General features: G+C 43.4%; 1 protein-coding gene across 1 annotated transcript in view; it reads left to right on the plus strand.

Moving 5' to 3' along the window:
- The window catches only part of NELFA (negative elongation factor complex member A), a 39,286-nt gene that overhangs the window by 6,145 nt on the left and 17,736 nt on the right, over positions 1 to 15,405 (plus strand). Inside the window, 3 exon segments of the mRNA XM_068267073.1 lie at positions 8,755 to 8,926; positions 9,011 to 9,172; positions 11,237 to 11,326. Coding sequence (XP_068123174.1) covers positions 8,755 to 8,926; positions 9,011 to 9,172; positions 11,237 to 11,326 — 424 coding nt within the window.

Raw genomic sequence — 15,405 nt, forward strand, 5'->3', positions numbered from 1 at the left:
GGAGGATGGGGGAAGCCTCGATATAGGATCCAGAGGCTTCCCCCTCCCGAGGGGAGTACCCCCCAGGGGAATTTTTTGTTAGTACAGATCCTCTTTAACATTCTTGCTGCATATTAATGGACAGGAAATGAATGCAGACCTGCATTTTTCATGTGGCCATACACTAGTAGATTGAAATCTGATCAAAGAGGGATCTATTACTGATACACACTGCAAATAGATTCCAAGGGGATATCTATTCACATTCTATGGAACCACCGCTCAATAGTTTTGAACGATTTTGAATGGAAATTGAAATTATCTGGCAGACCTGTTCTGCTGGGGGAAATAAATAAGTGCATGGGCACCTTAAGGGTTAAGGTTGGTGATGGAGAAGTAAACAGATTTCAGAGGCCAATATCATTTTCTACATCTGTTTTCGTGTGCTTCGCTATAAACTCCTTTTTTCCCCAGGATGTCTATTAGGACAGCACCCCTCCTTGAGACTTGTCTCCTCTCCCACTATGGACAGATGGCTAAAAGATACAAATGTGCATAACAAGCAGGCAGCCAGTATAAGTAGACAACATCCACAGAAGTAGCTGTCCTGTTTTCCTGTCCTGGACGGGATGCTTCAGTTTAGTCTCCATATGCTATTAATGTCAGGCAACAGGGGCAGCGCTTGCAGGGACTCCTTTGTTGACTTGCCAGGTGGTCTGTGTGGACTCCCGCAGCATAGGGGAGGCTGCTCCATTCATGGCAACTGTTTTGTGAGCACAGGCGCATGCATCGGAAGTTCCGGTTCCTAATCCAGAAGTGTTCACAGACTGGCGTCCAATGTGACCTGATAATGTGGCTGCAGGTGGATAGTGAAATGCATTGGCGTCTCACGTGACCAGGAAGGCGGCTGAAGTCGGCCGATTGGACGCATTGGCGTCCTATGCATACTGGTTTACAGCTGAGCGGTGGATTAGTGGTGTTGGCCACTGTGATATTTGCCGGTTGCAGGTATTTTAAAATGCTAATTTATGTGCAGACTTCTGCAGCCCATGTTCTCAAACGTTTCGGAGAATATGGAGGATGCCACAGGCCTTTCCTCACTACAGTTGTGGAGACTAATTCTGATCCCTCTCTGGCAAGTAACCTGTTTGATTCAGTTTGCTTTCCATGTGTGTTGATTGATTGAGGGATGAGGCTAATAGCTTCTTTATTGCTGCAGGTGGTTTAGGATGAGTCCTCAGTTATATTCAGGGACAATGTGCTCAATGGTTACCATTACTTAAAGATCTGGCACAACAGAGCTTTAAAGTCATTAGGAATCAGCTTTAAAAAAAAAAAAAAAAAAAAAAAAGCCAGATACTTGCCTAAAGAGAGGTAAAGCTCTGGGTCCTATAGAGCCTTCCCGCTCCTTTCCCAATTTCTGTTACAGCGCTGGCTCCCCGTAGCAGCATTCGACCAATTTGGTCAAATGCTACTGTCTCCCCCACCGAAGAGTCTTCAGGAGCCCGAGTGCTCCTGAAGACGAGCCGCTCCATACTGCGCGAGCGCCCTCTCTCTCACGCACACGTGTACAGTATGGAGCCGTCTGTCTTCAGGACTCTACTCCCGAAGACTTCCGAAGTCCCCCACGGTGGGGGATTTGAGTGGAGGAGCTGCCTCCTCAACGAGGGCATTGGGAGAGGAGAGGGAAGGCTCATTAGGACCCAGAGCCTTCCCTCTCCTTGGGTAAGTATCTGGTTTCTTCTGTACACCCGCTAGATTCTCTGCTGAAGTTGCCCCGAACAGCCTTCAGTTCTGTTTAGCATGTGTAGGAACCTTGACCTAATGTAAAGACATGACAGGCATGCAGCAGTTGTGCTTTTCACACTGTAGAGATTTGTAAACCAAGAATAGCTTGGATGCTTTTTTGTGTTTATTGTGTCCTTGGGTAGCAGTGAATGGCATCTTGCTGTTTGCAGTAACCTGCTTTGTTCAGTGTGCCAACTTTTCTTGAACTACTGTATGTGTCAGAAACTGGCAGCATGAAAGACTGCTGCAGAAACCTAGGTAAAGCCAAGTCTAGACAGAAACCATAAACACCTAATCTTCATCTGTTGTCAAATGTTTTTTTTTTTTTTTTTGCAACTTTTATGAAGCTCTAAGCAACTTCAGTGTTCCAACAGTGTCTCAACTGTTAAAATAATCCTTTATAGCATTTCTATACTTTAATGCAATTCCTCTAACGCCTAGGTTCTCAACATGTGGTACGCGCACCCCAGGGGGTACTTTTGATGGTTCCAGGGGGTACTCAGCTTGTTATACTTAATCAAGAATAACAAATTTAGAGTTTTAGAAAATCATAAATCTTATTTAAACACCAAGTTCGTATTTTAGCTAATTAAAATCAATAATAAATGCTTGGAAATTGTTTAGAACCAATTGTCTTGTACTATTATGATTAAATATATATTTTTCAAGGGGTACTTGTGATAATGTTTACTATGCTAAGTGCTAGGGGGTACTTGGTGAGTGCAGGATTTAAAAAGGGGTACATACCAATAAGATGTTGAGAAACACTGCTCTAACTCATAGGTGAGGATTGTAATGCTAATACAGGGCATTAGAGACTCTGTACTAAAAAAAAATGCCCCGGGGGGTACTCATCTCGGGAGGGGAAAGCCTCTGGATCCTAATGAGGCTTCCCTATCGTCGTCCATCCCACAGTTGTCTCGCTTTGACCCTCCGTATGCACAGCTGACAATTTGTCTGGCTAGGCCTGAACGATTTTGGGAAAAAAATTGAATTGAGCGATTTGCTTTTTTTTTTTTTTTTGTCTCAAATCACGATTTCGATTCAATTCACGATTTCCTTAAAATCAAGCTGTGTTCCCAATCTGTGCCTCTGTCGTCCTCTCTCTCTTTGTGCACCCTCTGAGCCTCCTCTGTCCCCCAAGCTCCAGTGCTGCTGGACATACCTTCCAACCCGAGTCCAGCGATGCCCGTCTATCCACTTCGCCTCCTGTAGGCTCTAATGCACAGCATACTTCCTGTATGTCATGTGACATACAGGAACCAGGAAGCATGCCGTGCAAAAGACGGCGAGAGAGGAGGAAAAGCATTGACTCCTGTCAGAAGGTATTTCCAACACTGCCGATGCTGAGGGCCGCACATGCCAGGACTTTGGGAAAGTTTGAAGCCGCTTCTTCAAACTTCCCCATGTGGATATAATGTAATCACGGAAATTGCCACTTTGACGATTCAGAAATTGTGAGCTTGGTGATCACGATTTCGATTTAAATTCAATTTATCTTTCAGGCCTACTGTGCAATATTTACCTTTTCTGGCTCCAGCGAGGGTACTGTTGTGGCTCTCTGCTCCAAAATAGGCGGAAATAGCCGATCCCAGTCGGGTCCGCTCTACTGCCTGGGATCGGCTATAATGATTCCTGAGCAAAGCCAGACTAAATGCTCAGTTGGGGATTTTATCAGGGCTGATGACAAGCAGGCTGAGCAGTGAAGGATGAAGCAGAGAGCAGGGTAGGTGTATTCTCTAATGTTCTGTATGTATGTATGTATGTATGTATGCACACTCTCAATATATCATGACGGTGCTTCGTCCCTGGTTCACTTTAAACACTCAAAGTAGATTGAATATTTTGTCTTTGCTTGGTGTCCCTAAATGAAAATACATGAACTATATTGACCCTATTCTCTCCCTCTGCTCTCAGCAATATGTAGGCAAATGTATTCTGCCAGGCAACAGTTTATGGATGTAATTTGCTTATCAGTGATGTTTACTATATTCCTGACTAGGTACTGTCAAGACAGAAGCTGTCACTTCCATTCTTAGACATTAACTCTTTCAGGCATCAAAATTAAGTAAGATGGCTTTAATGTTTAGTACTGCACATACACAATCCTGGGGCAAAATTCCACGACTTCATGGATTTTGCTGCCCAGGGGAGGCAAAACTTTGTGCTGTAGCTCTGCCTTTGCTTGCCTCAATCTCTGCTGATTTCCGCCTCCTCCCACCCCTCTCAGTGAAAGAAGTCTGAGAGGGGCGGGAGGAGGCGGAGATTGATGTGAGTAGAGGCAGAGCTACTGCACAAAGCTCTGCCTCTACCAGGAAGGAGCCCCAAATTTTGCCCCGGGGGTTTCAGGGGTATTCATTGATCTGCTGGGGGAATGTGGCATTTCAGTTTTGGTCTTATTGCTGAAGAGGACTGCCCAGTAAAAAAATAAATAAATATATATTTTTATATATATAATTTTTTTTTTTTGTGTGTTAGTCTTCAGACTCTGTTTAAGTGAAAACATTAGTGGCCAGTTGCTTGGGGCTTCTTCCAGCCCCCTGAAGTCGTCCAGGTCCCTTGCCACTCTGAGTTGCTCGATTCCCACTCTGTGACCCTTTTTAACCACTTCCCTACCACAGGTTTTTTTTTTTTGTTTTTTTTCTCAAAAACCTCAGCAATTTTCACATCACACTCCTCCCATTCGTTCACCAATAACTGTATATGGTAATACTTATTGGGTGCCTCCAACGTTGACACTGCATTCAGTCCTACAGATGTAGGACAACCAGGTGGTGGCCTGGAGAGATCTACCAACTTCTTAGCATCTTAATATTTAGGTTTTATATTGTTCCTTTTTCATGATAGTCTGGTTGTGTAGATGTCTACAGGCACTGCAGAACACATGACCATTAACGTCTTGTTTGGCAATCTGTGCTGTCCTTTGGGAGATGAACTCATTACTTTCTATTGCACCAGTGCATGATGAAATGGGAAGAAATGTGACTTGTATAAATATTTTCCTAAGCAGCTATTGGATGCGCTCAGCAGTTGTTGTGGCTCTGTACTGAGTTGTATTATCCAGCTCCCTGGAGGATAGTTGCCATGTTGGGTTTATAGCTTTGTATTGTTTGGCTGTAGGCAGTATGGTGTTATTAGTTTAGGTTTAAATTGGATGTTAAGGTTCTGTCCACGCACAACTGGCCACCAGTTTCTTGCGTGTATGTTCTGGGGAATCTATACTACCTTTGCAACTAGTTTCTAGTGGAAAATGGCCTGAACGCCTGCCAGTTTCAGGGCACTAAAGTGATTTGACCCTGCCTTGGAAATATAGGTGACGGTCCTAGTAGGGAAACCTGCCAGTGCTGGATTGTCATTGGCACTGCAGGGAGCAAAGCGCACACTCTTCTGTCATATTTATTTCCTTTTAAACAATGCCAGTTGCCTGGCTGTTCCCCTGATCCTGTGTGTCTAATACTTTTTAGCCAAGGTTCAGGTTTGTGACTCAGAAACTGATGCCAGAAGACCAACAGAACTGCCAGATAACTGGTATTGCTTAAAGTAAATCTATATGGCAGCCTCCATATCACTTACACCTCAGGTTCACTTTAAACATAAAAACACAAGTTCTTCTTCATTCAGGGCAATTTTAACTTTCACCTGCGCTTTCTCGCCTTAACAATAAAATACCTTCAACCACTTCAGGATGAGAGCAATTTTCGCATATCCGCGCTGCTCCCATTCATTCGCCAATAACTTTAGTACTACTTATTACACCTAAATGATCTGTATATTGTTTTTTTCAGGACAAATTGGGCTTCTAGTGTGTGATAATTTTGCTTAGTTATTACGCTGTTTTCTATGCATTTTAAAAGTAAAATAAAGGAAAAAATAGAAAAAAAAACACTATCCATTTACACCCATTATAGCTTTACAATAATTGCTAACTATAAGTTAAACCCACAAATGTTATTTGATTTCCCATCCTGGTTATTACGTTTAGATTATGTTCCTAGCACAATGTATGGTGGCAATATTGTATTTGGAAATAAAGGTGTTTTTTTTTTTTCTTTCTTTTTTTTTTTTCTTTCATTGTAAAATATTGATAAGGTCTTACTTTCTGAAATGGTAACATACCTTATTTAAAAAGCCAAGTTCCTAAGGTAACAATTTGTTTTTCCTTTATATTCTGTCACTTTTTCATTTTATAAGTCTTATTTTGATATAGAATATGTGAAAATGGAATTGCTTTTGATTCAGTTTGTGACTAAACAGAATATACAAGATGTGTGCCTCTGCCCTAAGACTCTCTAAACTCCATTCTATTATTGCAGTTAAAATGTCGCCCTAATTGTCTCTTGTAGTTTTGCCACGCTTGATTGTAATTTTGAAAATGACTTTCATTGTTTGTCCCCACCTGTTTTTTTTTATGTGACGCAGATCCAATCTGTAAGGCCACATACACACATCAGACCATAGTCTTTTGAAAATGAAAGATCACAGACCAATCTTACCACCCTTCATGTAGTATGAGAGCCATACCTACACAGTCTATTCTATGGAGCTGAACTCCACATCATCTGTGTGCTGCACACACAGATGCTGTACAGACACAAAAGATCTGTTACTGCCAAAGATCCATTCCTGCAAATTGAATTCATAGCCTATGAGATCTGCAGATCATCATACACACCTTGTTTAACAGACATTCATCTGCAGATCTGAAAATCCATCCTGGTGGATCTGATCTGCAGATGAATGTCTTTTAAACAAGGTGTGTATGATCTGCAGATATCATAACTATGAATACATTTTGCAGGAACTAATCTTTGGCAGATACAGATCTTTTGAATGTCTACAGCATCTTTGTGTGCAGCATCTTGCAAAGATTTCTGTCTGATGTGGAGTTCAGCTCCATAAAATAGACTGTGTAGAGTATGGCTCTCATACTACATGGAAGGGGGTAAAATTGGTCTGTGATCTTTCATTTTCAAAAGACTATGGTCTGATGTGTGTATGAGCCTTCAGACACACCAAAATGTATTCTACAATACGTCAAAATTAAAATGATACCACATGTGCCTCATTTAGTAACAAACTGGTGGTGTACTATCCACAATTACAATGGACAAATATATCCGTACAGTTGTCTTTAAGCGGTTAAAGCTCCCAGCAAGCTTAAAAAAAATACCCAAATATTTTTATTTATTTTTTTTTTTTTAGTGTTACCAACTTTTTAGTACTTTAATTGCCAAGTGTTAAAGAGAATTTGTACTCTAATATTCTTACACTAAAAAGCATACCATTCTATTCCTTATTTTCTCCTGTGCCCCTCTGTGCTGTTTCTGCCACTCTCTGCTGCAATCCTGGCTTGTAATTAACAGTTTTAGGCAGTGTTTACAAACAAACTAACCAGCTTGTGATAGGCTTACATAAAGAGTGTGTGAGTCGTACAGAGTGTGCAGGGGGCCTGCAGAGGGTGTGTACCGCTTCTACCAATCACAAGCAGCCCTGCACATTACACACATTCCAGCCTTAAGGCCCATACACACGTCTGATTTTTGCGAACGACGGGTCGTTTGAACGTCCCGTCGTTCAGTCGTTCGCCCGCTAAATCGGGCGTGTGTACAGACTGTCGTTCGCGTGATAAGACTGAGTTTGAGCGATCCGCATGCCCGATTTAGCGGGCGAACGACTGGACGTTCAAACGACCCGTCGTTCGCAAAAAATCAGACGTGTGTATGGGCCTTTAGCCCGACAGACATGACAGAGGAAAGGAGATAAGATTTATTACAGAGACAGTGCGATTAGGAAAGGCTGCAGTAAGCCAGAGCACATTAGAACAGGCATTGGAACTTATAGGATAGAAGAACTAAGGCTGAAAAAATTGTTAGACTCTCTTTAAAAAAAAAAAAAAAAAAAAATTGTTTTTTTTTTACATATATGTTGTTGAAATCCTACTTTGAGCTGGACTGTGTTCTTTTTCTCTCTTCACTGTCAGGGTTAATGATCCAGAGCTATAAATTCCCCTTTTCTGTGCAGTAGGAAGAAGCCAAAGTGCAGCATTACTGATAACTAATTAGAGCTCATAAAACTCATTTGTGGAAGAAAGCTTTTGAATGCAGAGGACAGATAGTTTTCAATGGATCAAGGTTTGTCTGTATGGGGACTGAGTAGGCAGTCAAAACTGAAGGATACATGAAGCGAGAGGGTTTGGAGATTGCCATATTTATTTCCTTTAGGTACAGAATGCGTGATGAAGCACTTGCCCAACCTGTCGCCACACTCTTTCCTGCCTCCACCCCCTTTCTCCAGCCGCTGTAAGCATGATCCTCTTCTCATTTAGCAGCCGATCACTGCATCCGCCTGCAGTCCTCCATTACTTGTTGCCTCTGTACTTCCTACTTGGTAGTTCCCTGACACATGCCCCGCTGGGGTCGCGCATGAAGTGCATCTCCCCCAAAACATACACAAGTGTAAAGTGTCCCCATAATGTTTTTTAGCCTTACCTGTCCACCGGCGTGGTTCCTGGTCTCCTTCCATCACTGCACGTGCCAGTACCACGTGACTCAGCACATGGGATATGTCACGCATTACCACAATGCCATGTGGTACCGGCGCTCACGGATGACCGGATGAAGACCGGAATCACGTCTGCATAAAGATAAAGGCATAAACTGCGGGGGGTGGGCATGCCTGCCGGGGGTCTGTCAATTGTCATTGTATAGAACACCGCACACCTGATCGAGCCCTTGTGACCAAGATTTTACAGCATGTCTGATCAATCCTTTTGACCACCCAAAATTGATTGAATGGTCGAGGCGGCAATGTGGCACCTATTCTCTTCTTATTCCATAAAATTATCGAAGCGTAGTAAGGTCGATCGGTCCACAATATTGAGTACTGTATGGCCGCCTTTAGCAGGTTCAGCTGAAATAATGTATCTAGCTTCAACTTGCGGCCTAGAAATACCCAGGGACAGGTTATCATGTGTATTCTTGTTCACAGATGAAGGGCGCGTTGACAGAGATCATCCAGCTGGCCACAGTGGACTCTGACCCTTGGATTTTAATGGTGGCTGACATCTTAAAATCCTTTCCAGACACTGGTGCACTGAACCTGGATCTTGAAGAGCAGAATCCTAATGTCCAGGACATACTGGGGGAGCTCAGAGAGAAAGGTTGGCCTGTCTTGCACTTTATTTTCTTGTGTCCACAGTCAAGTATGGCTTCCTCTTTACTAACATATGTTGTTGTTTCACCAGTGAGCGAATGTGAGGCCTCAGCCATGCTGCCTCTGGAGTGCCAGTATCTAAACAAGAACGCCCTCACCATGCTGGCTGGACCACTGACTCCACCTGTCAAACACTTCCAGCTAAAAAGAAAACCAAAAAGTGCCACACTCAGAGCTGAGCTCTTACAGAAGTGTAAGTTTTTGATCCAACGGGCAGGAGTAGCTTTGTGGCAAGGAGCCTGTTTATAAGAAGCATGACCTTTTAGTCATGCCATATTGTCAGATTTGTAAAAATCTTTCTTTTTCACTGGTCTGCCCAGATTGACCTCCAATCAGGAGACCCCAATAAAAGTTTATAAGGGCTCATTCACACTGTGTGAGTTGTGAGTTGACTCCCTGCACATATGGGAACATGAAAGTCCATAGACTGTTATTCACACTATAACAGTGAGTTGCTGTGCAGTGCATTTCAACTCGCTGTCAGTTAAAACTCATGGAAATATGACTTAGACCTCTCGCTTCAGGTTCCCTTTTGCCTAATGTCTAGTACACACTAAGATTTTCAGGCAGATTTCCTGCCAGATCGATTATTTTCAACATGTCCGATTTAATAACGATAGATTTTCTGTTCAACTCTATGGAAAATCGATCTAAATCAGATCAGACATGATGAAAATAATCGATCTGGCGGGAAATCTGCCTGAAAAATCCCATTGTGTGTACTAGGCATTAGACCACCTAAAAGAAAAAAATATACATACCTGGGGAGCAGTCAGCCTGAAGGGGGCTGAAGAAAGCCCCAGGTATGTATACTTTTTCCTTTTTTAGGTGGTCTTTGGTTTCCTTTTTAAAGTGGATCCGAGATAAAAAACGAACTAACAAGTAACTTGTCTTTTATATCTTATCTAAAGTTTAGATAGTTTACACAAATCTTGCAGTATGTTTTACAAACAGCTTCAACAGTATGTGAGTATTTCTGTGATACAATGAGAGCAGCCATGTTCTGCTTGTCGTCATTACACAGGCAAGCTTGCCTGCATCTCCACCCCTCAGCCTGTGAAAACTTCAATCCCCATCCTCCCCTCTCCTTGCCTCTGAAATCTCTAGCTATTAACACATTCTCATCCTCCCCCCCCCCCCCCCCCCCCCCCCCCCCCAACTGAGCACCCATAAGCCCTTGCTTCATGAGTCTGAGAGTGCCAAGGCACTGAAGAAGCTGTGGGTGAGGCTTGTTTAGTTTAGTTTATAGGGAATTGTAGTTTATAGGGCATTCCTCAAGCCAAATACTTTTTTTTTTTTTTTATATACTCTATGAAAGGAACACAATGATGCAAGGAGTAAAAGTAAAGTTTCTCGGATCCACTTTAAGTTAACCAATAAATGATATTCTGAGTCAAAACTTCCTGCATTTCACTGATTGCTAACATGGTACAAAGCCCGACTGCTGCTACTTGTCTCTTTGTTAAAAAGGTTAGTAATGTTTGCTGCTGTTACTCAAGAATTAGAGCCACTAGAGTTCACATACATAGTCACTTTGTCCCTGAAATGTGCATTTACAAACCAGTTCACAGATTGAATGCACCTCCTTTTTTTTTTTTTTTTTTTTTTTTTTTTTTTTGCCTTTAATCTTAAAGGACAACTGTAACGAGAGGGATCTGGAGGTTACCATAGTTATTTCCTTCTAAGCAATACCAGTTGCCTGGCTGCCCTGCTGATCCTCTGCCTCTAATACTTTTAGCCATAGACCCTGAACAAGCATGCAGCAGATCAGGTGTTTCTGGCATTGTCCGATCTGACCAGATTATCTGCATGCTTGTTTCTGGTGTGGTTCAGGTACTAATGCAGCCAAATAGATCAGCAGGGATGCCAGGTACCTGGTATTGTTTAAAAGGAAACCAATATGGCTGCCTCCACATCCTTCTCATTACAGTTGTCCTTTATTGGAATAAGAAAGACCTCCTCCAGGCTTGCTTCCAAGCAGTAACCTCACTATGCTGATGCTTCTCAGGTACTATGGCCACCCCAGACATAGAATGCAGTCTGAGCCAGATAATGATATCCTTTTGTAATGTCTCAGATGTTTAATTATGACTAATTTCTATTACTTGTTTCTCTAACTTATAGCTGCGTTTACAGGAGCAAGTCATGTGCACTTTTGCCACTATGCCTTTAGCAGTTTTTGTTCTGTTACTAGATATTGTTCCTGTTGGATGCATTGGTGCTTCCATTGAGATTTCACATTGCTTTGTGTCCCCAGCTACAGAAACGGCGCAGCAGCTGAAGAAGACTGCCGGTGTTCCCTTTCATGCTAAAGGAAGAGGCCTGATCAAAAAGCTGGACACAACTAGTGAGTGTGACATACATACCCATAGGCACTATATAGAATCAGCCATCAGGAGCTCTGTGGGGTGCTGCAGTACACTGCTGTTTCTTGCACTGTTATTCAGGTCAGTCTACAAGCAGTTGTATTGTAATAGAGGTGAAGGAGCTGAAGATCCTTAAGGTGGCCATACATCAGGCGACTTGGCCGATCGACTATCCAATTCGATTATTATAATCGAATTGGATTAAAATCTGTGCCGCTAAGTGCATGCCCAACTGACAAAGTGACCAATTTCGGGATGGAAATTGGTCGCATGGTCGATCACGCATGCTGCAAGATGTCGGGCTGAAGTTGGTTGGTCGGGTACGTGGCGGTACGGCGGATGATTTTGGAACGAGCAATGAAACCCCCACCGCAATGTAGAAGTGTGCCCTCCTGTGTGCACTTATACATTACCTGTCCGGTGTCAGCTTCCACGTGCTGTCCGTCCATCTCACCGGGTTCCACATACACGCTAGCAGCACATAGCATCTGACGTCACTAGTGTGTATGCGGCCCTTAGAACCCAGCGAGATAGATGGACGGTCACCGCACGCAGGCTGCTACAGGACAGGTAATGTATAAATGCACACACTGGCGGGGCACATTTATACATTTGGGGGCAGCGGTGGTGTGGACACGGCAGGCTCAGTCCATTTCATGCTGAAATCGGACGGGAATCTGCCTGTAGTATATGGACAGCTTCGACAAGAGACTAATCAGATTCGAGTAGAGATACATTTGTCTTTGTCGAGTCTGCCCATAATCCTCAGATCTGTGGGCACCTTTACAATTGACCTACTATGTCCTGAGTGTTTGTGTACTTCTACATAGGTGTGTGCTTTACAATGTCTAATATGGCATTGTTAACAATGCTTCAATCTATTGATGTGCTATAATACAAGAATGGCATTTCCGCCGTGCACAGAATAAGCTGTACGCTGTGCTCATACTGAGGCAATCTATTACAGTGTGCAGTTCGTTTTTACAACACCCCTCACTGCTTCCACAGAATTCTTTCCCTTCTTTTGCTTGTTGCGGAATGTGTTCTGTATTGCTTATTGAGTATTTATATAGCGCTGACATCTTCCACAGGCATACATGTGCTTAAGGAACCCAGGAAATTTGGGCGCAGGGTGAAGCCGAAAAAGTGCTCACCCTGCTCCTGCAAAAGTCCCGGCAGTCTTAGTTACTAGTCCCCCTCCAGGCCACGATTGACAATGGGGAAAGAGATAATCCGGTTTCCAGCTGTTGCGGGCAGCCAAATTGCATTTGTTTTTATCAGGGCTGTGAAGTCAGTACAAAAATCATCCAACTCCTCGACTCCGACTCCTTAGTCTAATACTTACCAGGGCTGTGGATTTGGTAGAAAAATCATCCGGTACCCAAAATTGCTCCGACCACAGCCCTAGTTTTTATTGTAGTTTAGACTCTGTCATTTGGTCTCACTGACTTTTTGATATTCAGCGTAGCCTAGGGACAATTAAGGGGGAAGCCAATTAGCTTAACTTTATGGTTTTGTAATATTGAAGGAAACCAGAGTGCCTGGCTAGTTTTCAAACTGGAGACCCAGCGCTGCATGGTGACAGTGCTAGCCACTGCACCACTGCGCTTATAATCCCTACAAAGATCTTATCAGCACACATGGAGTACTGGTGTAGGTGGTGCTGCTGCTGAGCCATTTCTTAATGCAGCGTTTCCCAAAGGTATCTCGAGATCCCACCAGCAGTACGTTTTGCTGGTAATCTTGTATATCAAAATGCAAAGGGCGGGTTCATCTCCCAGTTAAAAACACATAAGATACGTTGGAGGTGCAAAAGAGGATGTGGCCAAATATCAAACCGTAAAGGGGATTAACCATTTGTACATTGCTGCACACCATCCACTCAGACGCAGTCCATTCAGAATACAGCTATTGTACCTACAATTAATTAAAAGGCAGAAGTCTTAACCCCCGTACACAATTAATGTCGACCCAGCAGGAATCGTAACCTTAGCCCTCAGTCGACATTGGAGGACCAACACTGTACAGACGCATAGCTAGCCTGTAGGCTAGCAACATGTTCTGGGGGGGGGCCTTCAGAGTGGTTCAGGTGTAGGAAGAACAAGGCTCACAATGGAAACGCTGTGGCAGGTGGACAGATGGCCAGTCGGGGCTGCAGTACACACATGGGATTCTTTGCACAGGTGGTTGTTTTAACAAGCGTGTGCGGGTCTTTTTAGTTTACAAAAATATGCTGCTTATTCCTGTAAATGTTGCCATTTGTCAGCAGCAGTACAGCTTAGCTGGTGTGAGTGGAGAGTGCTTGTGCCCTTTGTAGTTTAGTTTTGATCCACTATCTGGCCCCATGAGAGGTGCTTTATGATATTCTTTTTGATGCACAGTATGCTTGCTTGCTGCATAATACATTTTTATCTGTCCAATGTTAGGACACACTAAAATTCAGAGCAGCATCTTCGTAGCTTGTGTAACTACAGAATCATGCATTTGTTTGTAAACCAATTACTCTGACGTAGTTAGCTGTAGCAACAGTAGCTGCATCCTGAATTGATTGCGTTTTATTGGCTGGTGTGCAGGGAGTCTGTGTGTTGAGTGTGCATTACAATAATGGAAGTCACATCAGTATGGTTATTCAGATATATTGCGTTATTGGCAGGGCGTTGGAGTCGGAGCAATTTTAGGTACTTGGAGTCGGTGGTTTCATAAACTGAGGAGTCGGGAGTTGGATGATTTTTGTACCATATCCACAGGCCTGGTAAGTATTAGACTAAGGAGTCGGAGTCGAGGAGTCTTGAGTCATTTTGGGTACCTGGAGTCGGAGGTTTCCTAAATTGAGTCTGGGTCGGGTGATTTTTGTACCGACTCCACAGCCCTGGTTATTGGTCAGATCCTCATTTTTAAGACCATTTAACCAGTTTCAATTCCAGTTTAAAACTCGACTAAACCAAAAATTGAACCTGGCAAATTGTCAAAGCCGTCTTGCCAGCACTGGTTCGGGTCAGGTGTTTCTGACAAGATTAGCTGCATTGTTTTGGGTGTTTGAAAAGATGAGAAAAATGTTAAGCACATTTCTCCCTAAGGACCCAAAGCCCATAAACTTGTCTCGCATCAGTACATAATGTGTACAGAGATAAAAGCTATGTGACCATAAATGGCAGACTAAACAGGTGGCTTTCCAGTTTTGATTTAAATGTCTCCAGGGGAAGAGCTTTCTTAAGTTTTTGGCAAGGCATTCCAAAGGGAACGGGCAGCATGACTAAAAAGTCTGGCTCCAAAAAGTTTTAGTTGAACTCTAGGGGCGGTCAGGTTATTGGACCCTTTTACTGGGGTTGTGGGAGGTGTGACGCAGCTGCAAGAAATCCTTCAGGGCCTAGGTCGTGTAGGGATTTGAATGTTAAATGCCAATTGAAAAGGATTCTCCATTTAGACACTACTGATCTGAAAAAAAATATCAAGACTTCCAGGCAACTTGTATTGATTAAAAGGAAATCTGACAGTCTCCATATGTCTCTCACCTTGGGTTCCTTTTTAATAGAGACCTAATTATTGGAGGACAGTGCAATACAGATTTTTTTTTTTTTTTTTTTTTTTTGTGGAGAGAGACTTGCAAGGCAAAGATTCCTCTTACCGTTATCCAGAAAACTTCTGAGGAGTTGAGCTCTATGCAGCTTGATTGCAGTCTTGGCACACTTTGAGTAGACTTACTCCAACAGAGCTGGCCACACTCAATGTGAAGTACCATAGAAATGTAGCTGCATCAAATTGGGACATATAGCACAAGATGGCGCCTGGATAGGAAGCCACGGCCACAGGGCTACGGCAATTACTTCTTTTTTCTACTTTTTTTTTTTTTTTTTAACTCTCCCTGGATCCCCTACTGGCCATGGCTCACCACAGAGGTTCCTTCCAGCACCTCCACTCCATTGCTGCGGGGTGCGGTGCGCTTGCTCCCCGGGGTCCGGCTCCCCAGCTCTCGATCTGAGGACCAGCTGGCTGACCCCGCGTGTTGTTGCGGATGCTGGCCCCGTGGCAGATTTTGCCGGCGGGCTGCAGCTGGTCTCTC

This window comes from Hyperolius riggenbachi, chromosome 1 (genome assembly GCF_040937935.1).
Source record: "Hyperolius riggenbachi isolate aHypRig1 chromosome 1, aHypRig1.pri, whole genome shotgun sequence".
In the NCBI taxonomy this organism is placed as follows: domain Eukaryota; kingdom Metazoa; phylum Chordata; class Amphibia; order Anura; family Hyperoliidae; genus Hyperolius; species Hyperolius riggenbachi.